The sequence below is a fragment of the Trematomus bernacchii genome, unplaced genomic scaffold (assembly GCF_902827165.1).
Source record: "Trematomus bernacchii unplaced genomic scaffold, fTreBer1.1, whole genome shotgun sequence".
NCBI lineage: Eukaryota > Metazoa > Chordata > Actinopteri > Perciformes > Nototheniidae > Trematomus > Trematomus bernacchii.
In genome coordinates this window covers 6,080,663-6,099,706 of record NW_022988098.1, presented here as the reverse complement: position 1 = coordinate 6,099,706, position 19,044 = coordinate 6,080,663, and the positions used below count along the sequence as shown (strand labels likewise).

Here is a 19,044-nt window from a genome sequence, read left to right as displayed (position 1 = left end):
TAACAGAATTGTCAGTAAGAGGATAATAAAAGACCAGAGTCCTTTTCTTACCTCCCAGTTGATATCCATTTCATGTGGCAAATGACCTTCGATTTTGACATTTTCAGGGTTCTTGTCGGGAGCTGCGGAACAAAAGGAGTATAGATTTTGTCGCTTTTGTTAATGGAAGAAATCTTGGGTGAAATGTGCGCACGAGAGAGGAGATTTTCAACGAGGGTGGAATCAATTATGTAGCAGGTCTGAGTCTTTTGAAGAGTTCACAGGGGCGCAGCTTTGGCAGCTCGAGTGGCCTGAAGGACCTTGTCAAAAAGTATGACAAATAATGAAAGCCTCGGTGAAAGTCTGTGGTCCAAGATTCAGAATTGGCTGAAGCCACACACTATTGATTTTACATTTACCTCTCCCAAAATTGTATTTGGGCTTCTTGATGAAACTAGTCCAGAGATAATAAATACAAAGATGTATCTGGGTAAAATACTTGTTTTTAAAACTCAAGGAGTGATCTGAATTCACTGGTTGTTGTTTTGTTGAGCTTTCAAACTAGTTATCTGAAGTGTTGAAGCGATCCTATTGACTGTTTTAATTTTTGTTATTACTGTTATTTTATAATTGTATTAAAAAATAGATAATAAAAACAATGAGAGCCTCAGACCTGTGGCCGGGGTTTTGTATCTTTCCGTGGGCTCGCTGGGACGCCCCCTCCCCACATCGTTAACTCCGGACACCCTGAAGCGATAGTCGACGTGCCCGTGGAGTTTGGCCACGGCAGAGTTGTGGTTCCCAGGTATTCGGAGCAGCTCCTTCCAGCTTCCGGGCTCCCACTGGCTCTCCTCGTACTCGATGATAAACTCTGTTGACAGGCAGAAAGACAATCAGCGTGCTCCCTCACTGCCATGCCAGAGGACTGCTTATCTAACCACCAGCTGTGCAGGAGGAATCCTCAAACCTCTGCTCTGGGCCTGTGTATACCGAGGGGATACTAATCACAACTCACGCTCGGATGAATCAATAATAGACTCATATTGTACAAGATGGTATCAAAAAAAATCTATTAGCGAGCTGAATGATGCCCAAAAACTGTGTTGTGTCAGATTAAAGGGATAGTTCAGGTGTTTTGAAGTGGAAATGTATAAAGTACGTATCCATTGTCCGAGTATTACCAACAGGAGATGGTGGTTGGCACATTTTGAGAAGTAGACAGGAGTACTAGCTGCGGACGGGGGGGGCAGCAGCAAAAAATGTTTAGTAACCTTAGAATTCTGGATATTTTCACTGCTTTCCCTTGCTGTCATTCAGCCGTTTATCAACCGGGAACTGAAGCTGTTATCTATGCTTTCTCCAAAGCAAACATCCCAATTAAAAAAAACTGTAATTTTCCCTTGCAGGAACACAGGGGGTCTGGTGTTGATTGGTTAAGATCGTGTTATTCCAGAATCACACCATAACAGAAACATACTAAAATGTGAACAACAATGGCAGCAGTAGAACAGCAACAACTGCTCTGTGTTCTGCGACGTAGAATTAGTGTTTTTGTCTAGAGTTTGGTGGCTTTGAAGAGCGCTTAAATAAGAGCTTCTGATCCCTGTCGGAAATGTGATGTATCTGTTTCTGGGTAAACTAAAGCCGGGATAATGTTCTAAACTAAGCGTACATTACACGTAATTTTGCTCACACTTTCAACCAAAGCAGATGACTTACACTTTGATACCTTAGACATGCCAACTTGAGCAATTTGGTGTTAAGTATCTTGCCCAAGGACACTTCAACATGTTGAATGCAGGGGCTGGGGATCAAACCAGGGACATCACGTTGGCTGGAGATCGAATCACCCAATCTTCCTATTGGCAGATTCCTATTTAACCTAATCTAAACTTCAACAGAACTTTTTGGGCGGGGCCTTTATTTACTTTTAGCTAAAATACACTTTGCTGCTGTCCCTTTCCGCTGCAGTAAATACCTTCTGGGAACCTTCCACTGTAGGTAATACACTGACTATGGATAAGTCCCTTATACAACCCCACTTCAAAACACCTGTACCTTTAAAACATTTCAGTGAAAAGGCACTATATTCAGTGGACTGTATGTATGACACCTTTACCTGTGGTGGAGCTGTTGTGATCATCCCCGGGGATCCATTTCAGTTTCACACTCCTGCTCTTGTGGTCCGACAGTACCAAGTACTCAGGAGCATCGGGGACATCTAAAAACAATCACAACAACACGGCGTTAAGAAATCACAGACACATTTCTGCAGCAAAAGAAACGTGGTAACAAATGTTCAATCGATTCGGAGCCAGAGGATGTGGAACGAGCTGCATCGCTGCCGCTGGTTCTTCCAGACATTACAATGTCAAATATATCTCAAAAGGGCGATTGTCAGACAGCGTGCTAATAAAGCCATGGTGTGCATGTTCATGCTCCGCTTTGGCTTCCTGACATATTGATCCTTTTATGAATGTCTCATACATAAATGTAGCACCGTGGGTCTGTGATCCCGTGGACCCGGAGCACAGATATTGTTCTTATGTGAGCTCACCTAACACCATGAGCAGCGCTGAGGCGGCGTCTCGGTCCACCGGGGTTCTGGCCACGCAGGTGAAGAGACCCTGGTCCCTGTGGCTCACATTGGTGATCTGAAGGACTCCTTTCTCCACAAAGTATCTGTGGAAGGAATGATAGAGACAGGATATTAAAACAAGCTGGGATTAAACACACAATATGCGATTTTCTGACACAAAGGGTCCCGTAAACATCAAATGATAAAAGGACGAGTTTTCGGGCATTCTGAAGTAGAGTGGGCTTATGGGAGTTGTTGTCTTAACCTTCATTGATGTCAGAACAATCTGCAGAGGTCTCCTCCACTCAAAAACAAACAAACCCGGTGTTTAAAATGAGAAAAAAAACACTAAAGAAAGCAGTTTTAGGTAGAAAATAAATCTGTGTGTCTGCCAGACAACTTAAAATCCAGTTGTCTGATGACTAAAATCCTTCATCTGTTTAAAACATGTAGTTCAAAACAAACAAGATCTAAAAACTGGCTAATATGTAAATAAATGTCAGCTTCTGGTAGAAAACCAACACGCTGAAAAGTGCAAAAAGGGAACACAACGCTATTAAAGTCAACCAAACAAAAACGACTGTTTCCTAAATTAAAGTCACAGATTTCGCAACTCAACAAAACACAGATCTGATTGTTTAAGCATTTTATTGCAGGACTGTTATATTTGTAGGTCTGCAATGCCGAAAAAAACAAAAATGTATAATTCAGTTCCCACCTTGAGTTCTCAGTGTAGTTCAGGGTTATTGGTATATCGTCTTTTTCCCACAGGAGCTCAAAGTCGTTGATGAAGGACTTGTCGTACTGCGCGAGGCACGACAGCTGGGCCGTGGTACCGACTAACACCTGCAGGTCCTCCTGGGCCGCCACTATTCTGGTGGGATCTTTCAGAAGGCAGAAGCGTATTAGGCAAGGCACATTTATTTATATAGCAGCTTTCAACACAAGGCAATTCGACGTGCTTTACAAAAACGAAAGACATTAAGACATTAAGAAACATATTATAAAATGGCATTTAAAAACACTAATTTAAAAGCAAAGATAATAAAACAGGAATAACAAAGGTACATGAATAAAGTTACAGTGAGATGCACACATCTGAAATGTTTAGGTCTGACTCAATCATTGCTAACTTTTGAGCAGAAATAGTTTTCTTTGACCCTCACTTTCTTTTTAACTTATCCTTTAGTTATTTCAAGTGTTTCATGCTAAACGAACCCGCATTTGGAAAATTCAACGGATCCTGGCCGTATTTGTGTAGCTTATAAAATCAATTTGCTCCCAGACATTCATGTGGCTTGCTAGTTTTGGAACCCATCTGTAACCCCAATACACGTAGGGGACTTTATTATTAGTGTCATGGTAATGGCTGTGAGCCAATGGAAACTTTTTATCAGGTGAAGCTTTTACCTCTCACGTAGAGCATGGCGTTGAGGGCGGACGACCCCTCTGTGTTTTTCGCAAAACACTGGTACTGTCCCATGTCGTCCTTCTCCGTGCCGTAGATCTCCAGCGACCCGTTGTCGTGAACACTAAACCTCTGTCCCTGCACGGATTCAGGGGAGTCGTCTCTGCTCCTGGATAAATATTCAGAAAAACCCCCATTAAAGCTTCAAAGCGCTTAAGGCCAAATTAAATATGAACACAGTAGCAGCCTGACTGAATAAACAGCAAGCTGTGGCAGCAAAGAAGGAATACAAAGTTGCTGAATAGAACATTTAATGTTGAGCGACAGGGTTTTAAACGAAACAGCAGGTCACTAATAAAGAGACACGATGCATGCCGAGGGACTGTGTGCAGCTTCACGTTGAGATCTACTGCTCTCTGCTGGTGTAACGGAGAGCACTCCTACCATGTGATAGTAGGAGGAGGAGAGCTGAAGACATTGCAGTGCATCATCGCTCCCTTCCCCTCCACAGCGGTGTATTCCTCTCCTTCCTTGGTTAAAATCATGGGGGCCAGATCTGTAAAGAGCAGAAGTTGTTAGAGAAACTTTAACGGTGGTACTTTCAGGAGTTTTAAAATAATGAGAGAGAGATCAGGTTTGCAATGTATTCTTTAAAACCAACAGGAAGGAATGAGGCAGATAATCCCGGGTTAAACAGCACTGCTGCGTTAATTGTTGCCTCCTTTGTGTTGAAAAAAATGACTGAGCTGTCAGTAAATGCCAAAGAATGAAATCAAAGAAAACAATGAGTGAGCCGAGCGTGTGCACCTTATCAGTTGTAGCCAAAGCCTCCCATTTTAAAAATGCTCTGTCTCTCCTAATTGTTTACAAAGGCAGCCGCCGGGATTTAGCATTCAGCGGCTGTCCAGCTTTATTAACTCCTGTGTCACGGAGAACAAGCTGCACACGTTGGTGCGGGAGTGACAGAAAAACACTTTTTTTTCCTTCTATAATCTGCACTTGTAAAGCAACACATGTTTATGTTATGGCCCTGAAATCAGTATGGAATTGAGGGAGAACTTGTTAGCATATAAATGGCAGGCTTGTTGCTCCACAGGGAGAAGCGCTAGCCCAATGAAGGCGTTTGTAGACAGGCCTTCTTCCCCGGGCTCCTCGCTGCTTTATGGGCATATGCCAACATCAGCAGCAGCTCTTTAGCTCCGACACATCAGTCAGCGGTCTCCTGATGACTCACTGCAAAGTCTGACACTTGCTCACACACACTGTGAAACAAACGCTGTGAAAAACAGATTCCTTTGTGTACTTGATGAAAGTGAAGTGATGCCTGCTAACAGAAGAGAAACACTTACTCATGATCATGATGTTTGCGTTTGACAGAAGGGTGCCGTGTTTGTTGGAGGCCTCGCACTGATACACGGCGCTGTCAGACTCTTTGGCGTTGTGTAGCATGATGGTGTCGTCAAACACCTTCCTGTTGGCTGCGGGGGAACCTGTGAAATACATATATTTGTTTTAGATCATCGCCATACATGCTGCAACCCTGTATGTACATGATAGACACACTGGATTCACAATCTTAGCTTTCATTTCTCAGATAAACTCTCTAGCTTTGAGTCTATTTCATTCTCTCTAAGGGCAATAAGCCAGGGCTATCTATCCAGTCCACTTCTGAACACTCTCTCCAATGTTATCAATTATGTACGAAGGCTTATTAGGGCAATTGTAGATAAAGACAAATCAATTATGGAGCAGAAGGAAGGGTATAATATGTAATCATCTCTGTGATTAAAGTCATATAGTTAGTGGGGAACATTTTTATACATTTACGAATATCGGGAAAAGCATGTTTTTTGTCCAAAACCCCATGACCTAACTTGCCTTGTACGATGCGTGCAGTGGATGATCTTATCAAATGATACCTTGCAATCAGATTTAACGACAGGAAATCGCACTTCAAGAGACATGGCTGTGAATTGGGTCTATACTGTATGAGTTGAGTGCATTTGTTCATCAGTAACTACAACAATGGAGAATATGTTCCATACTGGGTTAGGGTTGAGCATCTGTGGAGTCATAAGGTTGATCAAACCTTGTTAAGTTAACTAATGTGGATCCTTAAATAACCACAAACTTTTTTTTTCTCGTAAATTTCTAATCCAAGAGAATATTCAAATTTAAAAATAAAATTGTGGTTTTAATTTTGACATTCTTCTCCTTAAGGGTCAGAGTGTTTGTATTTTGATAACATGATGCATTAAAGGAGAGGTGTCATGCTTTTCCGGTTATTACCCGTCCCCTTGTGTGTTATGAAGGTTTGTATGCATGTAAACGGTGTGCAGAGTCAAAACCCTCAAAGTACACCCTGTAGCGAGTAAAACTCTAACACAGAAAATACCTCCCCAAAACGCCTCGTTGGAGATACATCATTGCCCATTTGAGTCTTCCATTTCGTTCCGGGTACGGCATGATGTCAAGCGGTACCCGGAACGAAATGGACCAATTCCGAAGAGCCGTTACGTTACGTCCGCGGAGCCGTTACGTTAAGCCCCCGCTGATTGGTCCAAATTGACCGATCCACGGACTTCCTCACACACACATCTGTGTGCAGGGAGCAGGCAGCTCAGCTGATTTCTCCTCCCTGGCTGCAGGCTGATAACAGACAGTTGGGAAATTCTCTCTGCAGACCCATTCTCACAGCGTTTATCAACCTTTTTCTTACTCAATATCAAGCCACACTTATTGTTTTTACTTCGGCTGTGACTTTGTGTGTGCTCAGGATGAGTTTGGCTGTGTTTCTCTATGTATCCTAAACAAGGAAACAACACCTCCACGGAGCTCAGCGCGATTCACAACGTCTCGACCAATCAGAGCACACTGTGCTCACAGGGAGGGTGGGAGCTGGAGCTTTGGGAGCTACAACGAGCCATTAAAGGCAGAGAGTGAAATTCAGTGAATACAAGTAGTTTACAGAGATGCTGTATGAGAAACCAATGTGAGTTTGGAAAAATGCACAGTATAAATCTATTTTAGTATACCTCAACAATGGAATTATGATCAGTGGAAATGGCCATGACACCTCTCCTTTAAGGCAGGGGTGTCAAACTCAATTTCAGCGCGGGCCACATCAGAATTATGGTTGCACTCAAAAGGGCCGGTTGTGACTTTAAGACTATATAAAAATACAATATATATAAAATAATGTATTATAATACATAATTTCCTGTGCATTGGATTATTATCGGATAGGGTAATAACTTCATAATTAACTACGTCTGAAAGCAGAAGTCTAGGGCAAATAATTGCAAGTCTCTTCAGTGAGCATGTCACAAAACAAGATGCATTGTGGGACATGTAGTTTATGGGCAACGTGCTCCTGTAAAGTGGCATGTAACCGTATAATAAACTTATTATATTCTTTGCATGCGGGCCACATTAAATGAAGTCGCGGGCCGGATTTGGCCCCGGGCCTTGAGTTTGACACCCCTGCATTAAGGGCTTAATATATAGGAGCTGAGGGTAAAATCCCCCCTTCCCAAATAAAGATCTAATCAAACCAAAATGTGTGCCTTACGCCCAGCCAAAGTGAAATAAAGACAAAATTATCTTTCATTATTTTATCATTGAGTTAATTCATTCATCCCTTTAAATGTTTGGCTACCATTGGATTCACAAGAATAGCAAGACAACATCACCACTTTACCCTAACCATCACGGCCCCTGGTAGACACCCCCCCCCCCCCACACACACACACAATTACACAGACTATATAACTATATAATAACACTCCTTGTTGTTAACCAACTATGTGCAATATATGCAATATGTATATATGCCGTTAATAACTGTTCAATATATACCTGGCTGCTAAATCCTCAGAACTGTTACAGGATGTGTATTTTGTAAATTGTGTAACTTTTTTAAATTATAATTTTTGTATCTTTAATACTTTTGTATGCATGCCTCTTAGGTAACATGAAGCTGTCTTTGGCTCTTTTCTCCTGTAACAACGTACATGTCCCCTCTGTGGGACTAATACAGGGATTCTGATTCTGTATCATTCAAATCCCCCAGGCGTCCGGATTAGCCCTCAGGAGAGAAGTTTGAAGTGGTAAAATTAGTCTGAAATGATGGTGTGGTGTGAACTGACCCTGCAGAGGCTCTCCGTTCACCCTCCATGTGATCCTGGGGGGGGGCGTCCCGCTGGCCGAGCACTTGATGAGCACGTCTGATCCGATCATACTGAGCAGACTCTCCGGCTCCACCACCCACTCCGGAGGCTCTGCGGAGACACAATCAGCAGGATATTACCCACCGGATGAGAGTCATTATGAGCGTTTTACAGAGAGTGGACTCCAACACAGGAGCAGATGTATGTTATTCTGCATAAGAGCCCTGCTGAGATAAACACTACATTTACAGGTCTGGCTATTGAGGAGTAAGAGGCACTTCAGCTCCTTCCCTGGATCATTGCTGGAACATAATAGACATTATGTAAAGGTTTCTATCCCTGAGATGATTATCGTCAGAGTGTAATGTATATGCACATACAGCTCGGTACAGTCTATAGGCACGACTGACACAATGCTCAGTATAGCACAGAGCCATAGAAACCATTCAGAGCGGATATATGTACAGGATGTTAGAATGAAAAGTAATACCTGCATAATGGCTTCAGGCAATGTTCAACTTCAAAGTATATATGCATTAGTCTCTATGATTCTTTAAATAGGATCTTATATAGCTATAATAGTACGGCATCTATAGCGATGTGTGAATAAATATGCTGCCGTTTTTACTTACAGAACATTCTCTTCATCTACATTACATTTAATCTAACGTTAATCAGTGATGGGAATTCAAGTAGGGCACTGAACACTTAACGTTTAAAGTAAGAAGCAAGTACTTAAGTATAATTCAGAGGTACTAAACTTACCTTTTTGCATTTCGTCTACTTTATACTCCTCTCCGATATACTTAGAAAGGAATTTTTATATTTATTTGCCAACTAGTTAGACAACTGTTCTGTTCAAAATGTGAATACTTCAGTTAGTTGTATATATTTAGATTATACCTTGAATAACACTGTACTTTACTGCTTATTTTGCACTTCTGGTTAGATACTGACTGCATTTCATTGTCTTAGTACTTACTAAGTACATTTCTAAATGCAGGACTTGAATGCAGTATTTTAAGAATTGTAATCAAACTTTTCTGTACTTCATCGATTGACACAGAGACGTTTTGCCTCCTTCAAACGTAATCAATATCATCCCATTTTATTAGAGCTACTAATTCTGAAAAATGGTCTACTTTAAACATTGAAAGGTCGACCATCAGCTAACCATTCAAATGTGGAATTATTTAAAACGTAGCATTATGAGTGGAAGTAAATAAGAAAGAGAAAATAATACACCAGAGTCATTTAGCAACTCAAGCTTCAAGAGTCAAGGCTTTCATTGTGATTTGTGCATAGCTACAGTGTAGTTATGTCAATGACAATCTTAGGTCAACTGGCTGTAGTTACCTTCTACCGTCACCATGAAGTAATGGACGGCCTCTCCCAGAGCGTTCTTGGCTTTGCACATGTACTTCCCGCTGTCCTCCAGCTCAACCCTCGGCACAATCAGCTGTTTCTTGTGACTCTCCTGTATGGCTTTAGAGGGGAGCAGCTGATGACCCATCCTCACCCACTCTACCTGAGGAGTTGGACTAACAGAAAAGAGAGAGAGTTAAAGGTCTCCCATTATACTGTTTTTCATCAATATATTATAGGTCTCAGATATATACAAAACATGTCTCTGAAGTGTTTGGCTCCAAACACCAAACAGATCATTGCAGCATCCCATAATCCCCTCTGTTTCAGCCCTGTTTCCAAAGTGCTGATTCTCTGTATGTTACTGTAGATGAAAATAAGGAGCCCCTCCCCACGCCCCTCTGAGAGATATTTGGTTAAAAAGAACACAATGGTGCTCTAGGAGGAGATTCAGGTGATAAGGTGGGGGGGGGGGGGGGGGGGGGGGGGGTTACCTTGGTTGGTGATTGGCTAATGGTTACACAAGCCAAAACATCGTTATGACATCATAAAGTGGCCAGCTCGTTTTCAGACAGGTTTTTATATAAATGGATCAGGACAAAAAGAGAGAGAATCTTTTTTCCTGAAACTTTCAGAATCTCTTTACACAGAGGGGACACATGGTGATGTAGAAGAGACATGAAGAAGAGGGGACACATGTTGATGTAGAAGAGACATGAAGAAGAGGGGACACATGTTGATGTAGAAGAGACATGAAAAAGTGGATTTGGCATAATAGGTGACCTTTAATTTATATGTTATGCACCTACCAAACAAATCAAATGCACTTAAAGGGCTTTCCAAGAGAATTACACAAAGAGAAAAATGTAATTCGAATGAAAGTAAATAATAATGATAAAAGAACCACTCACTTGTAAAACACTAGATTCTGTTAAAGCCAGAATAAACAGATAGCTTTAAAATATCAATATGTTCAGCTCCTCTCTTAACGGCTCTTTTCCAACCTTGAGGAGCATAATGCCTGAAAGCAACAACACAAACTGTTTGTCATCTGCTTTATTAAAACATCTGAAAGAGTAGGAGTGTTTCTGAAAAGGTAGTCCGAGCGATGCCTTTATAAACAAATACAAAGTATCTGAAAATCAATTAAGAACTAAAGGCAAAGATTAGAAAGGTTTTGATGTGTGCTCATACAGCAGACTTTTGAATTAACAGGTTTATTTGAGTCTTCAGAAAATCAAAGAGGACGGTATAATGAAAAATATGTTTTAGTTTTGCTGCAAGAAAAAGCGATACGACTTACAAAAGATGACATTAAAATGTGGTGAGAAGCATTAGCAAAAGCGGTGATTGGATTTTGAACATAAAATGAATAATATAATGTATTTATATTATTAAAAAGGCAGTGCTACTTACAATCCCTCAGCAATACACTCCAATTGCAGGTCCTCCCCTTTGACCAGCTGTGTCTCTGACTTGCCACCAGAAGGCGTCAGAAGAGAGGGTCTCCGCTCCAGGATGGCGTTAGCTGAGGGAGAACAGCAGAGGGTGAACCCTTTATTTTATTTATTTTATTATATATACATATTCTATGACTATGTGTGTCATTAAGAATGGTATTCCTGTCATGCTATGTTGTGTCTTTATTATTTCTTGTTGGCTGTTGTGTTTGTCTTCTATGTTGGATAAGGGAAGCATGATTTCCACCCCGAAGAAGTCTGTACTATTGCTTACACTTGTATGCTTCTCCTCAATAAAACAGATTTGAAACGGAGAACAGCAGAGACACACACACACACACACACACGTTTTCTACTCTAAAAACTTCAAACTTACCGGTTTCAGGACTCATGTTTTCTGAAATGAAGATGAATGAGACAAAAAAAAGACCACAATGAACATGAGGACAGCTGGGATACATCACGACAAAAACATCACCGAGATCAAACCAAAGGAGATGCGAATAAACGAGACAGTGTGACACTCAGATGGCTTTTGAAGTGTGAATATGGACATCGCTGAAATGATCTGAGAGCAAATCAAAGTGTTGCATCATGCAGCTTTCAGATGAAAACAGGAATCAGAGAGGATGGAGACGCTGAGGACGTACTTGTCTTGACGATGACAGACATGGCGTTCTTCTGAACGATGGTGCGTATCCTGGGGAAGGCGGCGAAGCAGCAGTAGTCTCTCCGGCTGTCCTTCTCCACGGCGTGAGAGAAGTAGAGGTCTCCGTTCAGCCCCATGGAGACCCTCTCATCCTGCTCGATGTGCTGCAGATCTGACAGACACGAGCGTTAACTTTTTTTATACACCCATTAACAAGATATACATACAAGTCATAGAGAACACTTTTTCTGTAGAAATTAGACTTTTACTTCAATACCTTAAGTACATTTTGTTTCTAATACACCTAAGCTTAACTTAAAGGGGACCTATCATGCAAAATGCACTTTTGTACGTCTTTTATACATGAATATGTGTCCCCGGTGTTCCAGGGAACTCACCAAGTGTCAGACAACACAACCCTCTCTATTTTCCTCCATACCCAAATCTCTAAAAAAGGGGCTGCAACGGATCTGATAAAAACTGATCCAGATTTGAACACTGTCCTGACGTCAGGACAGTGGCGCTACGGCTATTGGGCCAACTCCACCAATCAGGAGGAGACAGCCACGGCCATTGCCGTTCGAAAGCGCTGGAGACGCTGTAGTACATATGCCAGGCCAGTAGATTGTGCTGTTCTCACTGACAATTTCTAGCTCTGGGCAGATTCAAATTGAGCAAAATGAGGCATGGCTAAAATGCATGATCTGTTTGGTATTTTGAAAAAAAAAAGTATAAATATGCCTTATATAGGTATGGTCCTACACTATATTATTCAAATATAGCATGATAGGTCCACTTTAAGTAAGACTTTAAATGAAGGACACTGTATTTGTTATCTTTGCAAAGCGTCTTCCAGCACATGTTAAAGCCTTTAATAGATAACATTATAATTGTATATATACCTCATTTTACAGGGTATATGCAGGAATCCTGAAGTCAAATTTAAGACCTTTTAAGACCTTTTTTAAGACCGTTTCCATACATTTTATGACCTCATCGCCACTTGGAGTTTTAACCGGTTACATTGGCGACACACTTTACCTCACATTGACTATATACAGTATTGATTGTCCTTCCTCCTTATCTTCCAACCATTTGGACGCAAACTTGCATTTCCCCATAACGATGTTGTTTAACAACCGGCGTAAACGGACCTTCGCGCGCTATCAAGCAGTGAGCGTGCGATGTCCTGTTCAGATGACGTCAAATCCAACGGGATGCCATAAATAAACTACACAGAATCACACTACACACCTACGCAATGATTACATTCAGGCAGACTGTAGAATACAACCTCTTTGGACAATTTATATACTTATTGAAAACAAGCTACAAAATGTAAAACCTTGGGAAATGCCGTTTAATACTTTTTAATAGCCTTAATTTTCGCTAAATTGATTTATCAACTTTTAATACTTTTTACGACCCTGCGGACACCCTGATAAGTCGTGTGTGAGGATTAAAATGTATCAAAACAATGTCAAGATTTGTATTTTTAAGTGAATTGCACATTTAATATGCATTTACTTAATGTGTTCCTTGCTGTTTATGTGTAATTATGAATTCATTCGTTTTAATATCTTGTGATTTTTTGTTTATATTTTATTGTATTTGTTTTTCCATTTATTTTTTATTTTTCGCATTTTGTATATTTTAAAAGGTGACGAAAATATATTTTTTTAATTCAAGTATTTTATTTATTATTAAAGTAATTATTTTCTTTTTTTTTTTTATTATTTGTATTTTTTTATTATTATTATCATCACACATCCAATCAGTCATTCAAACAAAGAGGTCTCACTTACTGATGGTCATCCAGTAGATCTGGAGGGGGGGTATCCCTTGAGGGGGGTTACACTCTAAAACCAAAGGCTGGCCTTCCTCGACCTCCACAGGATCCAGGGTCTCTTTAGGAAACTTGGGAACATCTGAAGAAAAGAAGGGAATGAATTATTACAACACGAAGGATGCAGTTCCCTTGTTCTCCAGGAGATGGCAGTCAAATCATTCTTGGGTTTAGTCAGAAGCTTATAAAGTGTTTCCTGTTCTCTGTATCACTCAGTCGAGAAATCTATGGGAGATTTTGGACAAAACAGCCATCACTACTATTATTGTGTCTGACATCTTTCTGCTGCTGAGTGCTAAATGTCTTCCCCCCCCCATAGAGTGGATTCAACCTGAGAGTTTATATACAGTGTGGAAGCTAATGGAAAAGTGTAGCAGAGAAAATGATGGAGAGGCTGCATCACCCTCAATGCTCTTTTCTCCAGTGCGGTGTTATAGATGAGGGGCGGAGAGCTCGGGAGCCCCAATGACTTTCTGCCACGTCCAATACAATGAAAAAGCTCACAATGGAGAGGCGCAGTCATTACACAGGCCCTGAATCACTTTGAAAGCACTGTAACAGAGCACCACACACACACAGACCTACACACAGATGTATGTTACTCACGGGGCACAATGAACTCAATCTCCTTGGATATGGCGGTCCCCAGTCTGTTTGAGGCGTAACAGCGATAGTTTCCCTGGTACTCTGTGAGGTTCCCATTATTAGGTATCACAAAGGTCCCAGAATTCTCCTCTTTCATCAGTCGGGGGTCTAGATCGGGGTCGAATTCCTGGCCATTCTTGGTCCATCTGAATCTACATAAAGAAAGGCAGTGTTGAAATGTCAAGGCCTTGGGTCAGCACTGCAGAATGCTCTTTTTCCACCCAAATTCAACTTGTAGACAAACTGTTGTTGTTTTTGCGATCAGCTACTCACTCTGGCTCGGGGTTTCCCTTGGCTTCGCACGTCATCGGGAAGCTCTCGTCGAAGGGGAAGGCGATGAGAGAGCTGGGCGACTGATCGGTGATGGTGGGCAGCTGCTCGACTGGAGAAACACAGCACAGGGTTTAATACAGAGCTCTGTTCAGCAGTATTACAGTCAATGTGATGAAAACGAGTAGTGGTTCCCAACCTTTTTGGCTTGTGACCCCCCTGTGAAAGTCAACTTGTGACCCCTAAAACAGCCTTTACGAGGATATATATATATATTTGCGAGCAATTTACTTAGGTATCTCATTATCTTGGTCCTATATTTAAGTCCTCCTTTTAAAGTTAGTTAGTTGCAAGAAAGTCCTCAGCAATCAAAGTATGGAACAAAACTTTAGGTCCCTCTGAATATAACTTAAATGCATAAGAAAAATGAAAACATGGTAAGCAGAATGTTCCGCACTATGGATCTAGTATTCGATTCATAATTTGGCTGTTAGAGTTGGATCTGTGAGATAACGGTAAGTGAAAACAGGCACAGAAGCCAGTTGCAAGCAAACAAAAGGTCTTTATGACATATTTTATAATGCAGTTAATGTCTTACATTTATTTGTAGGAAATCTTTTGAAGGGATTCTGTGCACAACTCTTAAGAAAGTCCATCAGATAAGGGGTAATACTTAAGTAGAATTGTAAGGTGTCCTGCAACCGGCCATTGAAGATTATCTCTTAATGATTCTAAGATAAGCTTTAAGTATTAAAAAAGTCCAGCTTTTCATAGAAAAAGCACAAATGAAGAGTAGTCTGTGAAACTGTAGAATATCGTCAAACGGAAATATGTTTTTCTTAATTTCTTATCCATTGAATCCTCTTGTGACCAGTCAGATTCACTCAGGTTGGGAACCACTGTAATGTGAGGTTTATGATGAGAAAAACATTGGAGTATAATACTGACAATAACATTACTCTAAATGAATGAAACGTGTAGTGTTTTGTCAATAGAGTTAATGATTCAAATGAATAAGTGGTTTTGTTAGATTGGTTTTATTTTAGTTAAAAAAAACTCTCATTTGTTCTCGTATGATGGCTTACTCGTGACAATATGGAACAAACACAACACAATAAGTATTAATAGAACTGTGTATAGAGGAAGATATGGGCATGCCATGAGTAGTACGAGCTAAATGGAGTCACGACTGATGACACATGAGATTGTGATCCAACACATATGGCTGTAAGTAAAGCTTCTGCTGCGCTCCACAGCGAACCAAAGAGATTAGCAGCAGACAGCGGAGAATGTCGCTAATACGAGCTACGCTATGGCAGAGTGAACTTACTGTTTACATGACCTAAAACTACAAAATCCATGGCAGCAGGGGGGGAATAAACAAAACGAAAAACAGTCAGCATTTTGGGAATAATCTCTTCATGTCTCAAGCATTGTCTATATAAACCCTTCTAAACACACACATGAGTAATGCATAACAGGAGGCTGAATTAAAAGGATATTCCGACATCAGGGAGCACGAAAACCTCTCCTCAGAAAAGCCTGTTTGAACTGTTCTTTATCAAGCTCTTAAGAGATACTTCTGAATAATTTAAAAAGGGAGAGGTTTGATATGTGTTTCCAAGGAAACTGGGGTACACGCAGAAACAACACAAAGAAAACAAAACCTGATTCACACGAGATAAGAGCTGTAAATGTATTCCATTCACAGATCGCTTGAAGAGTGTAACAATTCTCTGTGTTGGATTTATTCGCCTATAAATTATTCGACACCTTTTTTGCTGATAAAAGCATTTCAAGGACAAGTTCTCTGTAGATGAGCATTCACTATGTTAACACTCCTTTCACGTTACCTGTCCTTCTTTATACACTCCTGCATGTGCTTGCTTCATCAAGGACTGTCTTGAATTAACATAGTGTTCCTAATAAGTAAGTGTACTTTGTGTAAACATTTGGGAATTGTATACTGAATGAGTTATCATCTTAAATGTACAATATTTTGATTTCAGAATGAACATGAGGCTTAATGTATTACATTGGATGTTCACTGTTCATGTGTGTCATCAAGTTTAGAAGATCACATTCTTGCAAATATCCCAGCATGCATTGGTGGGGGGTTAAAACCAAGCCCCCAGGAAGTGTGTCGGACATTGAAGCAAATATTTGTAATGGCCAACGATGGTACTAAAACTCCTGTGACAGTCCGTGACGTCAATGGGCCCAAAAATACTATTTCACATTGACTTACATTGGGGAAAGAGACTTCTGTAAATCAGCAGATTTGTGTTGTTTTATTGACTACCCAGTACGAACACGGTTATAGCCCAACTATGAACTTTCATAGGAATGAACGGGGTCCCGCATTCAACGCTGTATTCAGTTCTCTATACATCCATACTTATAACTCTCCTTCAGAAACCCTTTTATTATTTTCTCTTCAAGTTAAAAGGACTTGCTGTATGCATGTTCATGTTTAGTGCATTAAACTTGCCTTTTAAATTATTCAACACACTTTCCTAAAATCAAATCAAAAATCTATCTTGAGAGTTTCTATCTTGAGAGAGATGCGTGCCTCCAATGCAATTTAATGGAAGTCAATGGAATTTAGTTTTCGGAGCTTACAGCATTACACATTAAACATTTTAAAAACAACATTATTTCAGAAACATGTCCATATCTCTCTGGATATTCAATACAATTACATCTCGACTCTTTCTTTGTTAGAAAGTGACAGCAACATGTGTGTTTTCATTATTAACGCAAACTGGCCCTTTAAATATACCAGTCATTGAATTACTCATGCATAGTAAGAGTCAGCACTCACCCTCCAGTGGGATGTCGAAGGCTGTCGTTGTATAGAAGGCACACATACAGATGATCAGGCAAAGCACAGCGGCCAATCCCGGGCTCTTCTGTAACCTCATGGTTTGTCTTTTGAATATCGGACGTCCTCAAGAAACGCGTGCTGTCTGCTGCTCGGTCCTCAGTTCATTTCTCTGGCGCGCTGAGGATGCGGTACCTGTAAAAGTAGCACAGACGGAGGCCCCCATGAATCCACCCACGCGCTGGCAGACAGAAAAGACAAACCCCAAACACAACAAATCCCCCGTGACCGTGAGCCCGACTGCTCCCTGCTCAGCCAGGCGTCACCAGGCACACATCACACTTTCATTTATATCAACAGGGACTCGGTGCTGCGCTAGTTCAATGTTTTACTGTGACAAAGAAATATTCTCTTTAAAGCCTGCTATCATCCCCTTCCCCCTGGGACCCAGCTTGTTTTTTTAGTTTGATGTCTGTGGAAGTGTGTAGCGGAAAGTGTATTTTCCGGGCGACAATGGAAATAAATAACTAAACAAATGAAGGAGCCTGTGGACTTATTAATGCATGGCAGATGTTCAGAATTACTGAAAGAGAGTGAATTTATTCCCGAAACCAAGCCGAGATTCAAATCAAAATGACCATCAAAGTTATGATACAATGCATCCGACATCTGTGCCTGCATGTTTCTGATAACAATGACTCAAAAAGATTAAGAATGCAGCTACACGTTTATCTATTATTGCAGAAATATTGCTGCCTGAGGGGTGTGAGGCAGAACAATCTTTCATAGTTAACAGTTACAGAGAGTGAGCTGTGTGCGGCTGCAGAGGAGAGAGCGCTGGATCATTTTGCAGCTAACAGAGCAGAGTCTGGGCCATAATGAGCACATGATGGGTCCACAGTGCAGAGAGGCTGGAGAGAGGAGGAAGGATGTATGGGAATTGTAGTGTCTGTAGCAGTGATGTTAACACCCTCTGGGGTGCCAGTTCATTAGTCTCCTTCGAGTTGGCTTGGGCCCAACTCCGTGGGTTACGCTGGAGTAATTTGCTCCACACCATAATAACAAAAACAGCAATACTGTTGGAGCAACAAATTAAGAGTTTTAGAGTAATGTGAAATTATAAAAAGAGTTGCTGGTAGTCATGTAAGACAGGACGTGTGCTCGGAGCATCACACTTATAAAGTATCATGATTCAATTTTCAATTTCAAAGGAGAAGCGGTTTTTCGGTGATTTACAATGTTTGGGCGTACACCAAGCCAACCTACCCGACCCTCTCTTTTTATATAAATAAAACCCATTAGAACCCATTTTCAGGGCCCACATTTATTAAATACAACATACCAATTGTAAATCTGCCCCGTTCAGCAGCAGAATGTCAGCACATAGGAGAAGAAGTTGGATTTCACTTGTCTCGGGATGAAAGCAGGGATTTATACGAGATTAGGGAGAGTTGACCGACAAGACAATGACTTGGTGTCTAAGTATTTGGAATTAAAACCCAATGCTATTAGGAAGAAATGGAAATGGAAATCTGAAATCTTGTGCTATAGAACCGCGGTGCAGTGGTGGCAGGTGTAAAGCTTGGTCAGAGAGGCCGGCCACAAAGCCATTCAACACTAAAGATCAAAATTAGCGTTCCAAACGGGATCAATTTTCTTTGAAATGTTCTGGTATGGTTACACCAGGGTTGTCACAAGTTTATAAAGTGGGACATTTTCCTCATCATGGTGTCCCAAAAAAGGCAGGTGCTGTTCGAGCACCAGTAACCCATACAGTGACCATTGTGCGCTGAACCTTACAATATCTATAAAGCTCGCTGTTGACATGGTTTTTGATTTCAACTTTGTTCT

General features: G+C 41.0%; 1 protein-coding gene across 3 annotated transcripts in view; it reads right to left on the bottom strand.

The window, feature by feature from the left end:
* chl1b (cell adhesion molecule L1-like b) overlaps positions 1-19,044 on the bottom strand; it is a 79,477-nt gene that overhangs the window by 24,043 nt on the left and 36,390 nt on the right. For 2 of the 3 annotated variants that reach the window (XM_034121941.1, XM_034121943.1), the window contains 18 exons: positions 17,194-17,388; positions 15,700-15,717; positions 14,373-14,481; positions 14,061-14,251; positions 13,414-13,536; positions 11,610-11,780; positions 11,336-11,356; positions 10,916-11,027; positions 9,491-9,675; positions 8,114-8,245; positions 5,315-5,455; positions 4,410-4,521; positions 3,968-4,134; positions 3,276-3,441; positions 2,537-2,661; positions 2,099-2,200; positions 653-850; positions 52-122 (listed from right to left, as the gene is read on the bottom strand). In XM_034121941.1, coding sequence (XP_033977832.1) covers positions 52-122; positions 653-850; positions 2,099-2,200; positions 2,537-2,661; positions 3,276-3,441; positions 3,968-4,134; positions 4,410-4,521; positions 5,315-5,455; positions 8,114-8,245; positions 9,491-9,675; positions 10,916-11,027; positions 11,336-11,356; positions 11,610-11,780; positions 13,414-13,536; positions 14,061-14,251; positions 14,373-14,481; positions 15,700-15,717; positions 17,194-17,293 — 2,244 coding nt within the window. In that variant the 5' untranslated portion in view covers positions 17,294-17,388. The remainder of the gene's footprint in view (positions 1-51; positions 123-652; positions 851-2,098; positions 2,201-2,536; positions 2,662-3,275; positions 3,442-3,967; positions 4,135-4,409; positions 4,522-5,314; positions 5,456-8,113; positions 8,246-9,490; positions 9,676-10,915; positions 11,028-11,335; positions 11,357-11,609; positions 11,781-13,413; positions 13,537-14,060; positions 14,252-14,372; positions 14,482-15,699; positions 15,718-17,193; positions 17,389-19,044) is intronic. The other variant, XM_034121944.1, reaches the window with a different exon arrangement.